We start from the raw sequence: 22,114 nt of genomic DNA, 5'->3' as shown, positions 1-22,114 counted from the left end.
TCATGAAAACCTTCAAACATGCTTTTTGCTAAGCCGTGGCTTCAACTTCAGCACAGGAAGAGTTTGGGGATTAGGGCTAACTATATTTCCAAGATTTCGATCCTGACTCCATATCTAATAACACTTCTCCTGAACAAACATTTTAAGCCATGTGCTTAACTGGGTTATTTCATGTCATAATTTGCAGACACACCTACTCATTCGCACGCCCAAAACACTGTTTGTATTTGTGAATTTTATAAACATTTTGCTTTTGTAAAAAGTGCTGTACATTGTCATGGCTTTTTTTGCTGTTTAGGTTAACTGTCATTTTCTGGTTTTGCTACATAGGACATTTTTGTTCTTAAAATTCACATAAATAAACACGCACGCACACACACACGCACGCACGCACACACACAGACACACACACACACACACACACAGACACACACACACACACACACATATCTCTCCCTCATGCATGTGACAAGGGTCCTCTGCAAAAGGCTCTGCTCAGTACAGCCCGGCTTGTTGAAAGGAAGCACCGGCAGGGGAGCTTCCTTCGGCCTGGCTCATGGAAAGCAAATAACTTAATCAAACCCAGCAAGCCTTTCGCTTTCAACTCCGCAGTCGCCAGACAGAAGGGGCACAGAGGGACACCCTCTAAATCTCAGGGTGAGGAGGTGGGACACCCTCTAAATCTCAGGGTGGGTAGGTAGGACACCCTCTAAATCTCTGGGTGGGTAGGTAGGACAAGCACTTCCCCAGGGAAGCTGGAATGACTGATGTAATAAACGTGTGGACCGTTGCTGTCTCTCCAGCCCATTGGTCCATATGGAATGGTACATACTGTACATCTAAACCAACAAATCCCAGCAGACGGGCCTGTTGCAGCTCAGAACAGACCAAATGGAAATGCATTATACTGTGTATGCGGTCTGTGTGTGGACTGTGTGCTCCTTTTCAAAGAGCCTGCCCTGTAATGAGCTACATATATCCAGAGTCCTTTTGAGTCTGGAGCATATCAAGGAAAGCTAGAATTGAAAGTACTGCAGGTGTGGCCTTTTAATGTAAACAAGTCCTGTCGTGTGCATGTGTGTATGTGCATGCATAACACTTGGTGTAATGATAATTAAACAGTTGTACTGTGTAATGAGTTTCAGTGTTTCTGCCTGTTTTCTTGTATGTACAGGTAAACAACATGCATTGTAATAACAAGTGAACACACTTCTTATTATATACTAATAAGCACGATAAATTTACACTGCATTGCAAGGTGAAAATAAAGTTTCTGCTTAGCATTACAGAGTGATCATGAATGATGAGCACGCATTCGATGAGTAACGGCTTTCTGCCGTTCTAGCATTTATGCAGTTGTTCCGAGCAGTTTCCTCTGCATGCTCTCAGCTCCTTCTCTCTTTCCCAGAGATCAGCTAGTGTAACAGTCTTCACAGGGATGTTTTTCTATTAATTTCATAGGAACACATATGGGTCAACTCTTATGTGCTGAGATCATTTGCTTAGCCTGCCAATTTTTTCATAACATTTTAGGTATAGAATGGTTGTAGGCTGAACTCCACTGTCCTCGTGTTGATAACATTGGTTGACATGAGCTGTAAGACTCTCAAAAAGGATCGAATCAGGCTTCCATATTATAGACAACCACACCCTGTTCTAAAGACCTTGTAGTACCCTGGGTGTTGGGCTGGATCTCTTCCCTTACAGACAAGTACCATTGTTAAAGTCCCATTTTAAAAGTACCATTATAAGAGTGCTGTTCTAAAGCTACCATTCTAAAATGATCATTTTACTCCTAGTGCTTTTGCCCAAAGCATCTCATTTTAACTAGCTGCCCCCTGCAGAGCAGCTGGGGGTTAAGTGCTTTGCTCAAGGCCAAAACAGTTGGGACTGACCCCACGACCTCCCTGGTCCTGGCTGAGACCTCTTGCTGCTGGTCTACTGCCATAGCAAACAAAACATCCGTGGGGTGAGTGTAGTTAACACCAGCATTGTATGTCCTTGTTTGATGTTAATTCAACACAGGACAGCTTACTGTAAAGTACCTGGTGAAGATATTTAATTACTGCACTTTTTGTGTTGAAGCTCCAGTTGAATTGCGAACAGCACTCACTGCCAAGATTAAAGTGCTCTTAAATACATTTCTGCTCACAAAGCTAATTGTTTTCGAGGTGGATTTCTATAAGTGTATGGAGGTCTGTGAATGTGAATGGCAGTCTGGCTAAACACAGTGGGAGAGGGAGAGTGCAAGCTTGCTCCACATACAGCACCTCAGCTGTGCCCATTTCTGTTGGCATATCATAACTGGTCTGTTCCACAACACAACACATTAAGGCAGTGCTAGCTGCACTAGGACTTCCATGACCCTTTCTTTATCGTTTAACCCTCAAGCTCAATTGTTTTTCCATGTTTCCACGAATATATATGTTCTCCGCAGGGCCCGTGCTTCCCATTGCCATGGAAATGTGGGCACATGGGCTGGTTGCAAACATGTAATTAAAACACTAGTCAGTCTGAAATTCAATCTGATCAGTCGATCTGAACACTGAGTCGATCTGAACACCGAAGCACTTGGTCTGGTCTGAATTGCATCAGCCTTAAAGAAAAAGCAGAGATAGAGTATCTCAAAATCTATTGTAGAGAAGGAATTTTTTTCCTAGAGGCACAGCTCAGGTTGTTCCATAGCTGCATTTTGGGATTCTTGTTCCTCACATGTCTGCCTTTAAAATGTCTTTATACAATGTATGGTTCTGAATAAAAAAATCTGGTTTTTTAACTTAATTTGAACTAAACCTCTCTCCTATTCCTGTATGTACCTCATGCGGATTCCATTTATGTTTGAGGGGTTCACAGTGGAAAGTACAAGCGTACTCTTCACATTATTCCCTGATATTATGGGGGCTTTGGCTAGCAGCCAGGGCAAATCAACAAAAGCTGGATACACACATTGTTTATTGTTTAGATTTATTCGAGGTTTTTTTTTTTTACTCTCATTAGGACTTGTGTTTGTAAGTGGTTCAGAAATTTTGAATACATGAGAAATGCGTCTTAGTGTAGCATAAAGCAGAAAATTGATGATTAGATGATGACAGAAGTAAGTCTGAAGAAATGAATACAGTAGTGAATCTTTCAGAGGTGAAGTTTTTGGTATGCAGGTGCTGGAAAGTGTAGATGTTTCGTTTCATCAGCAACCACATGTAAAGAAATGCCGCATTCTTTTTTAAATTTGAGAGCTACGTTGTCTTACAGCACAGCGGAAATGTCAGGTGTCTCTCTGTGAATGCTTGACTTAAGTGCAGGTGTAGGCCTGTATCGTACCATCCTTTTACCATTATGCCATGGATTCTCACACCTACATTGAGAGAGGTACCTCATGCTGCACTGTTTGCACTGGCCTCTCAACCCACATCTTAGCAATTAGCCTACAGCCCTGAAGCAGTTACCAACCATCAGGAACAGATTGCTACAGCTAATTGTAAACCTAAATGAGCATTCAAAATGGCCGTGACTGGTCTGTAACCAGTAAAGTCAGAGAGAATATTGCTGTCATTCAGGAAAGAACGTTTCCGTTCACAGGGAGTAAACTGAAATGTCAGGCAGGGTAATACATGCATATGTGTGACAGCTTAAAGCTATAACATATTTACCATTATTGCATTATTTAAAAAAGAGCCAAATTACATGTAAAATGATCAGGGATTCCTTGGTCTATCTATATGTCTATAGATGAAGAACATATGCCAACAAAATATTAGCATGATCTTTATCCATTTACATTCTCAATGATGACCATGAAAATCATTTACTATCCCTCTGGGAACCTAAAGAACCTTAAAGAGGAGTCATCTACAAACGTTCCGACCAAAGCTTTAATTTTGTAGTTCCCAAGGGAAAGTAATACTGGATGTAAATGTTTCATCATTACTGGCCCATTTAAAATCAAGCTTGCATGCTTTTCATAATGCCTTGACCCAAAAATGTACAGAAAGAGCTGGAAGTACTCATCTGTAATGGCCCTTTCAAAGATTAAGGCTCCTAAATAAATGTAGGATGATCCTTAAGATCCTCTTTGGGAAAGCTGTGTCTTATGTGGACATGCACCAGAAGAGGTAGAGAAATATTCTACAGAGTGCTTGGTGACCCAAAGAACTGGCCCTCTAAAGGATTCAGAAGGGGTTACATTTGGAAATATTCAGAGAGACATGGAGGACTAATGCCGACTTTTTAAAAATCCTGTTTGGTCCTCTGTGTTATTTGGAATTAGAACAAAACTGAACTAGTCTTAATAAATACTGTATGATGTATAATACATCAGTTTATTAATTGTGACATTGGAAAGGGTGCATTTGTGGTTTTGTGTAAGGTTAAACTCAATGAGAATGTCAGGATATGTTTTAACTACAGTAAAAAAAAAAGGAAATTAAAGGATATTGTAATTTGAAATGTATAATTTACCTCTCAGGAAGCTATGGTCACAGCGGAAGGTTTAAAATCTTTTTTTAAGTGTTTGTTCAGAGCAGCCCATGGTGTTTATTCTAATGTATTTGTTTGATCTAAGGTGTTTGTTCTAAGTAGCCCATGTGAGTTAGTTGTGATCGCATTAACCACTAACAGCAGTACTGCCTGTGTTAAACAAATCCAGACAAATTTGTACTTTTGTTTCCCTTTAATAGTAGGAGTATCATATAAAGTGGGAAGACAAGCATTCTCTTGAATTAAATGGAGTCTGCATGTTGGATCTGTCCCGCTAACTGCATCATGGTCTCATCATGTCAGTTGTAAAAACATGTTACTAATCTGGAATGGACTGCTGCCTGCAAACAGACCCAGGCCCCTATATTACACTATAGACCACTACATGTCCAGCTCATAAAACCTTTGCATGTCTTAAACATTGTTCTTGCTGTCGCTGAACACTTACTTAGTATATGACACATGGAAAGTATCCTATTTTGTCAGTGGAATTTTGTTTGGAAAAAAAACAAAGGAACCGTGCAGTTCAGTGACGAGTGCTTGGTGCAGGTGTGAGACAGGAAGTGAGCTCTTTGTTCACACCAGATTGTTTTCTCTTTAAAATGTTTTCTGAGAGATTTATTGGACAGCTCGCTTTTAGGGTGAAAGTGAATATGATGTGAAACGATTCTAGTCAGTCCTTGCGGCTACTAAATCATAACAAAAGCATGCACCAATGTATTCCCCTGCTGTTATATTTCTACCCACCAAGTCTGGTTAGATATTAAGATTCATGGTGATCGATGAGAACAACAACAATTTTGACCAAAATTGATATAGTGTGAAGTTGATAGGACTTTAATAATATGTCATCACTAAATCTAATTTTCATATTGGGTTTTCCATTACATGGAACTGCAAAATAATAAATGTTTTACTTTATAATACATAAGCATGTCATTTTGGCTTCTACCAGGTTTGTTAATAATAAAGGCATGTGAATGACACATCATTCTTCCTGTGTCAGTTAGCCTTTTGTGCTCTTACCTGTGTGCTGTCCACTTTGGTCTGCCACTGAGGTGTTTTAGCTGTACTGGGTTTGTTCCCAGGTTTGCTCAGTAAGAACACTCTACTCTGGCTTGTCTGAAGGAAGGAACTGAACAACAATGCTTCTTGCTTACTTGCAGGAAAATCAACTTCAGCAACCCAACAGTGGCATCTAGACAATAGCTACATATAAAGGCAACCCACAGATGCTGCTAAATGTACATGAATAATGTACCCACTGCTAAAGTCAGAATACCTAAATACTCCCACTTTCTCTATCTATCTATCTATCTATCTATCTATCTATCTATCTATCTATCTATCTATCTATCTATCTATCTATCTATCTATCTGTCTATCTGTCTATCTGTCTGTCTGTCTGTCTGTCTGTCTGTCTGTCTGTCTGTCTGTCTGTCTGTCTGTCTATCTATCTATCTATCTATCTATCTATCTATCTATCTATCTATCTATCTATCTATCTATCTATCTATCCCTGTGCCTCTGTGACTTCAGACACCCCTGGATTAGACTATTTAGGGCGTAAATGATGAACACTTGTTCCTGTCTGCCTGTATTTGGCAGCACAGTAGAATTCCTGAAATGTTGAGGGGATCAGGATTTGGCACCACTTCACCACTTCCATAATATGGAAGTGGTAATGCATTCAGCAAGGTCACCCAAAACAGGAAGCCCTGTCAGTCTCAGTGCTTGGCTGCTATAAGACACGCATGGACTTGCCTCTGTGTGTGTGTGTGTGTATTTCTTGTTTGAAAAAAGTGTGTATAAAATTGCCATGCTTGCATTAATTAATTCTTTTTTTTAAATACAATTCTAGTATGCAAAACTGAGGTCAAATCAAGTATCAGTAAACAACCCACAAAATGAATAAATATAGTTCAACTTCACTTTTCCTTAACATTAAAAGATCTCCATTTTTAAAACTGAAATTACCGTTACTTGGCAATAACAGTCTTCTGTTTAGGCCACTTCTTACAAATGTTATTTGTTATCAGTGGTCTTAAATGTTGTTTAAATATTTGATAGTTTTGGTAGGACATTGAAACTAAGTGCTTATGAAGATGACAGAAGACGTTTTCCATTTAAACACTGTAATAGGAAGGGTCTGTATGTAAGATGTGTGTGGGTATATATATATATATATATATATGTGTGTGTGTGTGTGTGTGTGTGTGTGTGCCCGTCTGTGTTCCTTCCTGTATGGTAATGATCCCACTAGAATTATTAATCCCATAATTCATTTTTACCCCATCACTGATCTTACCTTTTGTGCATACGTTTGAGCCTGTTCAGTGCAGTGTCCTGCCTGATTTGTGTTTTATGGAGCTACATCTCACGCCAAGGCATGAGTGTGTAATCAGTGAATGAGGACCACCTGCACACTTGTCTGCTTTCTCTCAACTTGGCGGAGGGCCGTACCGTCCCATATCAGTCCCTGTGAATTACCCCGAGCCCTTTCAGGTTCCCGGCTATACTGTACGCCTGACTTCTTCTGGACGGGTAATTGTATTCAGAGGAAAACAAGGCTCATTAATTGTGTTATACAAAACAATAACACATTTGGACAGAATGAAATTATGTAATGTGGCTTATAGATCAATTCCGATTAGACACCATGGGCCAACGCTACATAATAGATCCAACTAGCAACAACTAACTGTACTTCATAAATCCCTTTAAAAAGATGGGATTGCGGATAATCCATGTGCTAATCACTAACTATATGTGCATATGTAATCTTTATAGTGAAGACAGTAATATTAAGCAAAAAACTTTAAAATACAGATTATAATCCTTATATGCAATTATAGAACCTCTGTCAGCACCATTCACAAGCAGGATCAGCCTATTTGTGGTTCAACAAAGAGTCCAACTGTTGTAGGGAGAACACTATAACCCACATAGATTATAAAAAATGGGTTTCAGGGCAAGATTTTTACCAGTGGCTTTCTTTTCTCCACTTATCAGAGTGAAACTGGATTTTTATATTCTATTATATAAAATATTCAACCGGTAGTGGGCATGTATTGTGCTCTCACATTAAACATGAAACTTTTGCATAGTACACTTTTAAGTCTGCCAAACCTGTCCTTTTAAACGATAGAGGAAGACATCTGAACATCCGAGAAAGCATGATTCATTCAGCATACAGAATTTTACTTATTCATGACTGATTCTCAGGGATCTTGAAAATTCCCAATTCCTATTTTTCTGATTCTGCCTTCCACAAAGCATTAAACTGCTGAGAAGATGGCCAATTCACCATAACACAGAGTCAACAGAATGAGTTAAAGATGTCTTAAGTCATTTTGCTGCCGGGTGCATTTTGGGGTCATGTCAGTTTGAATAGGACTCGACCAGTTTTGGTTAAGACGCCCACAAATATGGAAGGCCACATGTTTGCTCCTTACCCATTCTTCACTTTGAAGTTAAGATATGCCAGCAACGAGCTCAGAATGAAGTATGAGAGATCCTGTCTGACCTTCACAGAGTCACATTCTTAATGTTTGAACATGGGAGGTCTTCATGCTTCCTACTTTAGATGCTATTCTATCAATTATTCTTTTCATGTTGAAATTGAATTATAGCTTTAAACCGGTTAAGATGTTATGGAGGTAAGATGAGAGCTCTGATTATGTCTTTTTTGTCAGCTATTGTTTATATGTTTTTTATTGCATCAGTTTTTTGTTATTGTTGACCATTTAGAAGAACAAGTAAACACTGAAGAAAGAAAGTGAAAATAACAAAAGATTACCTTCCTTCTTTTTACCTTGCAAATCAGAAATGCAGGTAAAGTGGACTCGCCTAAAGTAAATGAAAAGTACTTGAATAGTAAATGAAAGCATTTGAATAGAGAGTTTGTAAGGGACAGAAGGGAAAATAATTTGATGGGTCCTTGGAGTGGAGGAATCTGAAGTCTGATGTGATGTATCTAGCTAAATGCATTGTTAAGCATGGTCCTAGCCCACCTTGCTTCCCACTGACCGTAGCAATGACCCTGGAATGGGAGTGCCCCATAACATGTGGTGGAGGCTGATACTGGAGCTGGCTGTTCCCCTAAACACCCACACTTCCAGCATCAACAAACATGTGGAAATGTTTCACTGCAGGGCGGCTGAAGCAAGGGGGGCACTGGGCTGTTTATTTTGGGGTCGAGCAAGTTAACACACTGTCTGTGCCCATACACTTATGCATGACCTAACAATGACATGCATGCATGTATGCTCAGATAGCTCCACATGCACTTGCAGTGTGCTCGTCAGGGTTTGCTGCACTGTGGTTTGGATGTTTTGCTTTTATTAACATAAAGGAGTTTGGGGACACTGCACCACTAATTTATTTTACTAGGGCAGAATATTTGTGTATGCAAGCAGTTCTTGCTTTAATAGTTAAAAAAAAAGGTAGTATATAGTATTGTGTTCAAATGAGTTACCTAGTATTTATGTACTGATACATACCAGTATTAATACTGTGTAAATATTTTATTTAAAATGCTTCAGAAAAAAAGTGTGAATTCTCTTGAAAATAGTGACCTTAGTAATACTTGTAAAACCATATATTTTACCAAAAATAATAATAAGAAATATAGTGTAGGGTAAAAAACACTAAAGGGAATTCCAGAAATCTAATAAGTGATCTGCATGTGATGTGGTTTTGGAGAACTTTAGAGACAAGTAGCACATTCACAGTGCACTACTATTTAGCACTCAGCACAATACACTATTACTATTATTACACACACACACACACACACACACACACACACACACACACACACACACACACACACACACACACACACAGACAGTTGCCATATTGATATTTAATCAATAATTAACTAGTCTTAGATTCCCAGAGGTCCTTCAGCAAATAATCAAAGTCAGCAAATGATCAATGTAATAAAAATGATGCAGAAAATACACTATATGCATTACAAAACAGATGAAATACAGTTACAAAGTTTGTGAATTCTTTCAGAATTATTTTGAATTATGAATCAATGAGTTTGTAAAAAAAATACTTTGGAATTATTTACATTTCAGCAGGTATTGCTCCTAAAATGTGATCACCATGTAAGTCAAAATAAAATAAGCATTTTACAGTGTCACATCTTTAATAGTTAAAAAATGATCTTTGAAAAACTATGAGAATACCTTATAGTTGACAACAAGTAACAGAACCTCTTTTCTTGGCAAAAACCTTAACCAAACATTCTCTGTAGTTGTGCATTAGTCGTGCCCAGCAGTAGGGAGGGCCTACTACAACACAGTTTTGGTTCATGTATGTTTTGGGGTTGTTTGGTCTAAAGTGCCCATTGCAGATCATTCCACAGCAGTTCCATAGACCTGAGGTCAACACTTGTGGCCATTCTAACATACAGACTTTCTTAGAACTGAGCCACTCTGTTGTGGATGTTCTCTTATGTTACGGTCCATTGTCATGACTCTTTTGATATCATGTACATATGCTTAACATTTCCCATAAAACTTTCTAATGAATTTGAAATTCATTGTTCTCTCAATGACAAGTCATCTGGGCCCTGAGGCATTAAAGCAGCCTTATACCATTACGCTCTCTCCACCATGTTTCACAGTTAGGATGATGTTTTGGTGCTGGTATGCTGGGTTTTGTCTTCCCCACATACTTTCCTGTGTACATTTACCAAAATGTTACTCTCTTCCAGGATCCAGATGCTCTTTAGCTCGTTTAGTGAGATGGGGAGATTTTTTTGTCCTTTGTTGGAGTCCCCCATGAACAGCACTATTGTTTAGTATGCTTATAATGTTAGACTCATGAACAAAGAAATGCACCCTGGGGTCCTTTGGCCTTTTTTTTGTGAGTCATGCTCTTCCTTTTGTTATCTATCAGACTGTAGACTGTAAACTCTAATTAGAAATACTGCTCCAGCAATTTCATGTCTTTTGAGTCTTCTAAGGCCCTCTTGAAATCTTTTTTGATTAGGTATGCCAGCAGCATTCTTCAAAGTGCAGGCAAAAGGTTTTAAAACAAACAAACAAACAAACAAAAACAACAACAACTATGTTTAGTTTTGGCTAGTCATTAATGCACTTTTGTAACCTTTTCAGGTTCACAAATTATTTTAAGATTATATCTATAATTTAAATAACGGTAATAAAAAATAATTAAAAAAATTAAAATAACCGTGAATGATAAAAATTGCTAGGTTGCTATGATTTGACTCATTGTATTTCAAACCTTTTTCAACACAATAATATAATGTAACTTTACCATAATAAGATCTATAGTGTGATAATAATGTAGCACTGCAGTATAATGAAAATCGAAAGGTTTTACTGTCTAAAAATTTCCCGTTGTCTCAAAATAACTAAGGAAATGTACCTTAGTCCTTACCTCTTGTGGTGCTGCTAGGCAGAGAAATATTTGTCATTAAAGATATTGAGGATAATGGCGAAGTGTTGAATACTATTAAAGTGTTGAGTCTTTCATGCACAGCAAAATATCAAGGATGGCCTGTCAAGATATGTTGAAGACACACACAAAGAGGTTTAGAAATTAAATTTGCTTCCAACGTATTAAATCATCTTAGCAAACAGGAAGGGAGAGTAACACAGACTGTTTGTATGTAAGAGTATCACGTTCTGTGTTTTCATTCGGACAGTAACAAAGTGTTGCCCAGACGTTCTCACAGTAGGTGGAATGGAGAGTCTCATGTCTCTGAATCGTTTGGATTAGACAAACTTTCACAGTAGCTACATCAGCCCAAGGCATGCCTCTAAGACCACTGCTGTGTGTGGGGCTGCGGATGCTGCAGAGGCGGTGGGTTTATGGAGGATGGAACATAATGATACACTTAAGCCGCCCCACCCCCATGCCTGCACATTAACTTCCCGTGACATCCTGCAAGACGAACACTCGCGGTGGAGACAGACGGTCACGTCTAGAGTCAAACGTCAGACGGTCACGTCTAGACTTCTTGCCTTTGTTGTTAAATATCACAGGCACTTCTCTTACTCAGATGATTGCGTATACATCCTTAATGGGAAATGTTTTATATGGGAGTGTATGTACTCTACGTCCTAGTACACACTACACAAAAATGACTTAAGACCCATTCAAGAAAACCCCATCTCAATAGCCTTTATGCTGGAATAGGTGTTGGCCCTCAGTATTGAGTCATCACTACTCCAGTGCCCCCGTTGGTGTTTACGACTGTGGCTCAGGAAGGGCATCTCTGCCACTGGGGGGTATTTTTACCTATGTCGTGGGATTGTGGGGGAGGGGCTGTAAGAAGATACTGCTTTGAAACAGCGAGCCAGCGTAGCCGAAAGCTAAAGCCGCCCGGAGTCATTTTCACTATGTAGGCAGAGCGACGGCTCCTGTGTCATCGTATATGTACACCGGTACAAGCATGATTAACATACCCAGAGGAGTGGACCAAAGCACAGAGACCTTCAGAAATGAAAGGTCAGGCAGAGTGGGAAAGAGGATACGGGAAGAGACTCGGAAATCCAACATGGGCAGAGATCGCGTAGTCCAAGCAGCAGACAAAAAGACTTCCTCAGGCGTGAGACAACTAGAATTAGAAAAGCAACGGTCATCAAAACAAACTGAATCCCCAGGAGATCCTCAAGGAGACTCAGGCATGTGAACTCAGGCCTCTCCCAGTTAGGATCAGAATTAGGGAACCTGCTGGTGCAAGTGCTGGAATACTGGGCTACTGTTCATACAAAGGCAGGGGAAGAGTAAGGGTAACAGCCACTTCCTGCTCTCACCCCTCCCACCCTGAAGGCGGGCGGACCCTGGAGCAGCAGGAGCCAGTTGGCTTAGAACAATAACAATCATGCAAATGAAGGGAGCGTCTGCAACCTGAACTCATTAGTATCCCACATCAGATACCTCAGCTCCCTCCTCCCTGCCCATCGCAGGTATGGTTCCGATTTCACACTCCCGCACAGCAGAGAAGAGGAGGACAGGATAGGGAGGCCAGTTGATGGAACTGATTTAGCCCTGGGGAAAGACACGCGGTTGGTTAATCTGTTAAGCAGAGAGGCAAATAGGGAGCTTGGCTACTGATGGCAACTGTCCGGGGGGGGGGGATTCTGGGCCTTGAGGTGTTATATTACACGTAGACACAAAGCTATAAAACAATGTGAGGTATGAGTGTGTGTGTGTGTGTGTGTGTGTGTGTGTGTGTGGGTGGATGTGAGTGTGCTTTGTGTTTTATATATACATATATATTAAAACAAACCCTTGTATGTATTTTCCTATTTTCCTAGTGTGTATTCTTTCTGCTGATAAGGTTCTAGTTTAATAGTGATAAGGTTCTACTTTAATGGTGATAATATTCTAGTTTAATAGTGATAAGGTTCTAGTTTAACAGTGTCCTTAGATTCTGGCATAATATTCTAGTATAAGGATTTCTTCCTTGGGGACATCAAAGCACTGTCTGCTAAATGTTGTAAATGTAAAATGTATATGAAGACGAATAGATTCGTTATGTTTAAACTTTCTTAGGCTTAATCACAAACCTCAAAGATTTCTAGTTTGAAACAATTCAGAGTACAGTTCAGTGGCTGGGTCTACAGAAAGCTTTCCTTCAAGAACCTTATCCAATGTTATGATTGCTTGTATGTGCTGCTTTGCTGCTTGCCTGAGGGACAGCATTCTTTTCTCTCAGGTCCTCCTGGAAAGCGTGGCAGGATGGGAAGAAGAGGAGATCCTGGTGAGTTTAAATCTCTCTCACACTATATTTGCCTTCTACGATTTTCTTGACTCAATTTGATTTACTTGCTCATCAGATTTCTCACTTTGCATCTTCAGTAAATATTTTTACTTCTTCCAGACATATTGTGTAACACTTTACGATACATGATTCATCTGTAAACATCATTTCAACTCAATTAAGCATGAGGATGCAAGGATGTGAGTCAGATGGGAGTCATATATAGTCTTGTCTTTGACACTGACTCACATGTTTACAATGATTATCATCTTAACTGAAGTTATTCAGTTGCTTCTTGATTTAATGATGAGATATTAAGAATTAGATACTGCACATGTGTGGGAGACCAGGGTTTATATTAAGTAGAGCAGGGCAGTGAGTCAGTGAGACATTTATGAGAGTTACCAGTACTAGAAACAGTGTTGGAGGAACCTGTGAGAGTGTGCATGCTTTCATAATTACAAAGCAACTAATAGGTAAAAGTGATGCTTGAATACATAATGCCGTTTTTTTCTGGAAAATTAAGAAAAAAGTGTTTTTTTCCAAAAAAATTCACTGGCCTGGTACTTATGTTTCCTTAAGTACACTGTCCCAATACTTACACTACCTTTAATTTAAAAAATTTGACAGCATGCACAGTGGTTATGTACCCGGCACTCCTCATTATCCAAATCTAAGAATGCTGAGTTCTCATCAGAGCAGCTCAAGAACACAATGGCAGCTCCTTTGCATCCGTTCCCCAAACCGACTTCAGATGCTGGCAGAACATGTTGCTGACACAGATCCAATGGCCCATCTTGGAATAGAACCTCGGATGGGTCTGCTTAGCTTTGGGCCTTGGTCGGTTCTGGGTAGCCTTGGCTGTGCAGGCCAGATCTGAAAGGTGCAAAGGTGAAAGGCACAAGCTGGCCAGTGTGCCACGTCTGGTTCCGCTTTGGGGAAGAGAGAGAAAGCAGCCAAAAGTTGGCGTACATTTCACAGACAAATCAGCACACGCACAGCAGGTTAGAGAAGTGGCATGGCAGAGCACAACAAAATCAAGACCTTAATCACTTCACACTAAATTACTGTTCAGTGGTGGGCCGGGGGGCATAGAGCATTGCGTAAACACACATCCGTGAGGATGCGTCCTCTTGCATCCTCTCATGTCAGCGTTTTTCCTTTGTTTTAATGTGAGCGTGATGGCAGCATAACCACTAATTGTAATCTGTGCAACATCAAAATTTGAACGGGAAAGACAGATTTGGAAGTCTTAACACAAGCAGAAAATAGTACCAGTGCAAAACTGCACAACTGACTCATTCTCCACCCCCTCTCTCTCTCTCTCTGGAGATGGAGATAAGCTGTCCTGTGTAGTAGTCAGAACTTCTCTTGTCTTCGTTTGTTTATGTGAAATTGGCAGGCAGTCTTATTAAGATTGTGGGCATAAGTAAACAAAAACTTTACATTTCATTCCACAGCACCAGATCTCTGTTGCCCTTGGGTCAAATATTAAGGGGACTAATGCTAGTTTGTCATACTTAGGGTGTAATTTGTTCCTGTCTTTTGCCTTAAGAAAACTGTGGCCCGTGTTTAGGCAAAGTGCCTTTATCTACTATGTTGTGTAAAAATGCAGGAGCCTTAAAAGAAGCTTGTTTACTCTTCTGATGCTGGTTACTGTTACCCTTATTGTGCCAGAGCTCATGTATTTTATAAAATGTTGTTTATGTTATTGTTTATGCATGTGTTTCCTATCAGTGATATTTTACACACTTTCTCCACTTTTGAACAAGTTGGACAGCTTTAAAAACTCTAAACAATGTTAAGAAAAGGACAAGACAATACACTAATTGCAGAGGAATATTCCATATGTGCTCTGATATATCCATCAGCTCATTTCACAGTACTAACCACATATTTTCACCATTTGTGTTGTTTTTCCAGGACCTCCAGTAAGTACCTCATTCCTGAATATCATTGTCTCCATGCTGACAAAGGTATCAGTGTAGTCTCTGTTTTGGCAGAGGTAAGTGAATATTGAAAGATTCAATGAGACTCATAAAATGACGGCAAACAGGTTCACTTCCAGGCCCTAAAAGGACATGTGCTAGGATTCAGTGCCAGCCTGAACGGTTTATGGTATCAGGAGATGATTATCAAGGAAGTTCACTTGTTGTTAATGAAGTGTGAAGTCAGTCCAGATGTAAACGTAGATGCTAGACAATGCAGCATACGTAAAGATTTGTTTGTTGTGACCAGAGACAATTGACTATTTATACTTTGCCTTTTAAGTCTATTTCTAACTTTCTTGGGTGGTGATCATCAGAACAGCATCTGCACAGACCACCAGCCACATCACTCAGGAACTGATGGGAAAACACCGATATGTTTTACTCTCTGTGCCATTCGAACTTGGTTACAGTGAACATGGTCATGATCAGTGAGTGTGTCAGTCACTTTTCTGCAAATCTTACTGCATTTGATTCTGTTTTGAATTTGAACAGGGCAAAGCTGGACGGGATGGCTACCCGGTAAATTTCATTTCAAATTTTTTATTTCCTTCCCTTTATGTGTAAACGTCCTTAATCTGCCAGCAAAAAGCTACTTTTCATCTCCTTTCACCTCAACCATCTGTCGCCATATTCCTCCTGTCCCTGTGCTTTCTGCTTTTGTTACTTTTCCAGAGTCTGCTTTTCCAGAGTCTGCTTTTTCTCTATTACAGTTTGTCAAATAATTTATGATTACATCCAACAGTACACTTCCAGTGGTACACCGGATGGAAATGTCACCTGACTGTAAAATGTCAACTAAGGCCTCTCTCTGGAATACAAGGACTGCAGAATAGTCACACTAATACATTTTTGGTATTTAGCTGACACTTTTATCCAAAGCACCTTACAATTATGACTGAGTACAACTTGAGGGTTAAGGGCCTTGCTCAGGGGTCCAACAATGGCAGGGCTTGAACCAGCAACCATACAATTACAAGTCACGGACCTTAACCACTGAGCTACCACTGCCCTAATGGCACTACTAAGTGTCATCAACACATGTATTAGTGCTGCCACATAATTGCCATAAACCAGTCCTCCCTTCATCACGATACTTCACTTTACTAACAGTATACATTCATATAAACAACCGGAGTCTGTCATCGCGAGTATTTATAGAGTTAGATTAGATTATGCCACTAAAATCAATACTGCAGGAGACAATCCTTCCATATCTCTTACCACTTACATCACAGTGAAACAATGCATGGCAATGGTTTGCAATTGTTTGCTAGTGAGTATGTCATAAACTCTTGTAATTGGTATAATCCTCATTCTGTATATGATGATGGTCTAATGCCCTCTAGTGGCTGTCAGGAGATCAACAAGGAGCACAATAATGAGGCAGTGGTTCAGCAATTCTGCTGAGGTTTTGGCAAGTTTGTGGTTAATTTGCTTTTAGTCATGAGGTGGATGACACCCTGTTGTGTTTAATTCCTCACTAAGTAATTTACTGTCTATCTGATCTCATAAGTGGTCTGGTAACGTTAGTGAACATGTCTCATGAGTTATTTTGCCCCGGAGGGGAGTTGTGTGTGAATGTGAATGTGGGTTCAATAGGTTTCTTAAGAGAGACGTACCACAAGCTTTACCACAAGCTCAGTAGAGATTGAGAGAGATAAAGAAAGAGACAGAGAGAGGGGTCTCTCAATATTTGTCTTTTGCGTGTGCTGACAAAATGAATGGTAATTACAAACCTTGCTTTATCTCTGTAAGTGGCTGGTCTCATGATTTATCTCTGTGTCTCAGCATCTATCTTAGGTGTAATCTGTAATCTGTGGGTGAGCAGGAGACTAGTTTAGCATGTTATTCTTTCAGTAATATCCCTCTGCAGATAATCATCAGTCTGGGTCTGGCTCACCCATGCTGGCACAAGCTATCAGTGTTTGTCATGGGCGTATATGCTGTGCAGCCTTCACAGACTACCATGTGCTTTGTAAAGTGAATCATTTGTGTCAGGTTCCTCCATGTCACAAATCTATGACAAAGTTTACTGAGTGACACAAACAGTCGTCTGCTCTGTCTGTCTCTGAGAGGTCACCGGAGCCCATGGGATGTAGTGCATCTATCTCTGCCATCTCTTGCTCCTCTGGAACAGATTGAGAGATCTGTCCAGTGTTTCCTCAAAAGCTGTGTGGGCCACATGTTTGCAATTTCTCTGCTTCTTCTGTCAATATTCTGCTTCTTCAAATAAATTCTTGTCAATATTTATATTAAACCATCTAGAATGCAGTCCAACATACTCCCAGTTATATAATTCAGTTCAAAAATGGGGGTCGTATACAGCTCAGTTAGGGCTGCCGGTAACAGCAGTAACATCACAGGTACAGCAAATCACACAGCCATAGTGAAACGGAACCATTTGCTTGTGTGTGTGTTTGGATCTGTGTGTATCTGTGGGTGGTTGGGATGGTGGGTATGCATGCTTGTGTCTGTGTGTGTGTCTGTGCGTGTGTGTGTGTGTGTGTGTGTGTGTGTGTGTGTGTGTGTGTGTGCACGTGCGCATGTGTGTGTGTGTGTGCGCGCGTGCATGCATGTGTGCGTGTGTGTGTCTGTGTGTCTGTGTGTGTGTGTGTGTGTGTGTGCACGTGCGTGTGTGTCTGTGTGTGTGTGTGCGCGCGCGCTTGCCTGCGTGTGTGCGTGTGTGCTGGATAGTTTCTCTCTCTGGCAGAGGGAAGATGCATAATGCTTGTAATGCTGGCCACCACTGGAACCACTCACATGGTGCCTTCATGCTGCTCCCTCTCATTAGGGCCCTTGGCTGAATTAGTACTACACTAAACAGACTGCAGAACGCACAAAGCCCCAGAAAACAACACAGGAATTCTGCTGCCATCATAAACCCACCTGCGTCCATCTTTCTCTGCGGCTTCGGGCTTTCAGCGCAACAAGCGTTCGTTTGCAAACAGTCCACAGGGAGCTTCGCCGAAGTGGGTAAACACAGAACAAAGGAGGGAGAGATGGAGTGAGGGAGAGATGGAGTGAGGGAGAGAGGGAAAGAGTAAGTTCATCTTTTTCAGTTAGAGTATTGCTACTTCTCAGTGCACTTACTTTTGAATATCTTCCAACTGGGGGTTACAAAAGTCCTCACCACTGAAACAAAGAGTTTCTTTACTTTAATATTTCAATGGTGACATTATATTGTTGAGAATAGAATATTTTATCCTTGATCATGTTGTTAAATTAAATCTTTTATTACATTTATTAGATCTATTATTACATTTAAAAGCCAAAAGATTTGACAAAGATACGGGGATTAGTCCACTGGGACTAATCAGCTGCCTACCATACATCAAAACGAGAACCTGGTGTGAGAAATGGTTTCTTTTGTAGATAGCCATTTGGTTCAGATGTATGAAGCACAGTTTTCTTTTTAATCTCACCAGCTATCAAAGAAAATTTTAGTTGAGAAGGAAGAATGAAGAATGAATGTCATGCATCACAAATCATCTTCATGTATTTTGAGTAGAAAGTAGCCCAATTAACGTTTTTTCCCTTGGGGTGAAAGTATCATTGAAAAATCTGGGATTTTATATGCATTAGATCCAGATGCTTGTTCCGCTTGTCTCACTCCTGCCTCTCTGTCCCCACAAAGCCCACAGTGGTCGGGGACTTGTGGGTGTTGGGATCAGATCATGGAACTGTGACAGAGAGGGGGCTCCTCTGTGTCTCCTCCTGCATCACTTTTTCCCAGAGCACTTATCAAGGAATGTTAATTGCTCTGGTCCCTCACCACTGCATTTTATTTCAGAAAAAAAACCCAATAAGTATTATTATATCACCCAATTAGTTTGGCAAAGATTTCAATGTGATAGATATTGATAATTTATTTGACTTTTCTATGAGTAAACAATTTACCAGAAAAAAGACATGACCCCGTAACTACATGTTCCAGTTGTGTAAGAGTTCCCATCTTGTAGGAGTTTCAGTTTTGTGCCACGTGTTTTAAATGCCTTCTCCAGACATTTCAAGTGTCTTCTCCAGGTCAGACCGAGGCAGTGAGGTCCAGCGGTGGTATCGAGCCCGGGTAAACGCCGGGTCTTGCTCTCAGTGTGATCCAGCAAGACCCTTCATGCTTGCCACTACTATGTTATTGAGGCCACCACGAGATTTCAGCTAGAATGCTTGTACAAGCCCACCCTCCCTCACACTGGACCCTGTTTCCTGATTGCCCTCACAGTGGCCCCTGCTACCTGGAACGAATTTGAAATGTATTATGGAGAAAACGTTGAATGTTCACAGAGTACAACAGACAGAATAGCCATATAGAATAGCCCCCCCCCCCCCCCACACACACACATTGTCTGGTCAGATCTCGAACAGGGACACGCCTTAGCTGTGGAGATCAGGAATGTGTGAAGTTGTTACCCTAGTGTGTATAAACAATAAACAAGAACCAGGACTCCAGCTAGGCAACTGATGTGCATTATTTGTTCAGTCAGCTGTTGAAAGAAGAAAAGAACCGCATGAGTCCACTCCCTTTCAAGCACCTACGAAGAGTTCAATGCCACATGTACCACTTTGTTGTTCTGAAATGTTTGACTGTGTCTTTTAGAATATATAATGTTTTTGTTTTTTTTGGTGATTGCTACCACTATAGTCAGATGTGTGCCCCGACCCCCATATAGGACTGTAGTTGTGTAAGGGATAAAGAAATGCATGAAAATTTACTAGAAAAATGCAACAGCTATTGTGCTGACTGTTGTGGCTATAATACTAAAATATGCTGACAGTCTTGAATGTCCAGATTCATCTTGGCTTTCATGTAAGTCTGATGGTTCAGTGGAATGCAAGGCAAATAGTTTCCTCTACCTTACTGCAAACTCAATGATATCCGCACTGGTCGGCATCACACAGAACGTGTGCAAGGCTGAACAAACTTCACCTCCAAAAAGAAGTGATGTTACATCCCATTTTAGGTTAAGATTCCCATTTTCCAGTGTGTACCCTGGAGGATCATGAGGGCTGGACCTCAACCACACCAGTAGCAGAGATAATCACTTGACTTTAGCTCTATGGGTCACCATGAGCTGGGCACCATAAATCAGATGACATTTCTGGGCTTGAGATTCATTTGTCTCTGTTTGCTGATGACCACTGTGACCTCAATGTGCACACCACGTCTCATCATCATGACCAGCCACTGGGAGATCAGGCTACCTAAACGTTCCCAGATGGACTCCTTGCACACCCAGGGAAAAATGTTTCACTCACACATCCAAACCCAAGCTCAAGCCACGTACACATTCATACACAAGGATAAGCTACTTCTGTTTAATCTGTGCCCAGGATCCCACAGATTCACATTGTTTATATTATTTTTGGCTGATATGGGCATTTACGTTGTATGACATTTAGCTGACACATTTATTAAAAGTGACTTACTACAGTACAAGTTGTACAACTGAGGGTTAAGGTCCTTGCTCATGTACCAACAATGCTAATTTGGGAACAGTAAGGCTTGAACCAGCAGTCTTCTACCTTAACTGCTGAGCTATCCCCCCATCTTTAGAGGTATGACCCTACGTGCTCTCCTTGGCTATTGAACCCACGACCTTTATGTTGCTGTCACCACACTCTACCACCTCATTATATTACACTAATTGAAGTGCATGTTGGTGGCAAACACTGGTGGGAAAATCATAAATTAACTTACTGGAAGCCAGCCGAATGCGATAAATCTATACTTTCCCCCTTTTTCCTTTGGTAAATCCTTATGTAATAGTGTTTATTTCTGAGTTGTGCTCTCCTGTATCTCGCCTTTCCCTCATTGACTTTAATCCTTCCCATCGTTCTCTTTCATGTAACAGGAACAGAGGAACAGGTCTGAGCTTTTGAACCATTACATGGGGTTAATGTGCTCATTCTGGCATCTCACCTTTCCCTTTTCCTGCTTTCTCAGTGACACAAAAAATAAACCGAATCCAAAGGGCCTTGTGAAGTTTCATTAGATGTCCCACTGAAAATGACCATTGCATAAATATATATGGACCCATGACCATATAGGTCAAGGGTCATCTTCATTATGCTTCTTCAAAAACTCCATCACTCCATTAATAGCTGGGACGTTTTACGTTGCCATCCAAGATTGAATGACTTAGGTTGTTGCAGGAAAAGTAAGTCTTTCCTTACATCACAATGTGAAGCTGTAGTTCATTGGTCCACAGAAGGGGTGTTGCTTTTTGTCATATTTCTCATGTTTTGTTAGCGTAAAGAAAATTGTGAGCACATGTTCTTGCTTCTTTCAAGATTATGCATCATTTTTGTTTTACAAAGTATGTGCTTGCCACTGACAAACAGGTCAAGGACTGAAAATGAGTCTGTTTTTTGTCAGCCATGTTACGGTTTTCTTGTTGGTGGCCCTCTGACAGACACTTACTACTTTTATGTGCAAATTCCAGAATTCGTACTCTGTTAAGAGTGAGATCCTGTTCCTTTGTTTTCTTCGCCTTTCGCCTGTCATCTTTGTGATTTGCTGTTCCCACACCTCCTTTTAGAGTCCATCTGAAATCATTCTGCCCTTTGTTGTTTATTGCTTCTTTGTGGTGAAGCTCCAAGTTTAATCACTCATTTCTTTCTCTACTCTCTAAACAGGGACCACTTGGAATGGATGGTAAACCTGTGAGTATTGACCCCCCCCCCAAAAAAAGCTTAATATTGACTGACAGCTGGGAGACGTGTGCACATGTGTGATGCAGTGAGAGCTTGTTAAAATGTCTGTAGAAGAGGATTCCAATTCAAATTATGTTCTTTTCAAGTTCTGTTGTGTTCAACAAGTTCAGAAGTGGTCAGATGTTCAGTAGCTGTTAGGTGCAAATATTTGAGTCAGGACTATGCTAGGGTGGGGATAGCATGTGGCACA

General features: G+C 40.5%; 1 protein-coding gene across 1 annotated transcript in view; it reads left to right on the top strand.

Annotated features, from left to right (window-relative positions):
* The window catches only part of col23a1a (collagen type XXIII alpha 1 chain a), an 87,238-nt gene that overhangs the window by 47,371 nt on the left and 17,753 nt on the right, over nucleotides 1-22,114 (top strand). Inside the window, exons 3-6 of the mRNA XM_027016704.3 lie at nucleotides 13,178-13,222; nucleotides 15,146-15,153; nucleotides 15,706-15,732; nucleotides 21,847-21,873. Coding sequence (XP_026872505.3) covers nucleotides 13,178-13,222; nucleotides 15,146-15,153; nucleotides 15,706-15,732; nucleotides 21,847-21,873 — 107 coding nt within the window. The remainder of the gene's footprint in view (nucleotides 1-13,177; nucleotides 13,223-15,145; nucleotides 15,154-15,705; nucleotides 15,733-21,846; nucleotides 21,874-22,114) is intronic.

This window comes from Electrophorus electricus, chromosome 16 (assembly GCF_041902795.1).
Source record: "Electrophorus electricus isolate QZ-2024a chromosome 16, ASM4190279v1, whole genome shotgun sequence".
Taxonomy (NCBI): Eukaryota; Metazoa; Chordata; class Actinopteri; order Gymnotiformes; family Gymnotidae; genus Electrophorus; species Electrophorus electricus.
This window is presented reverse-complemented; position numbering and strand designations above follow the sequence as displayed.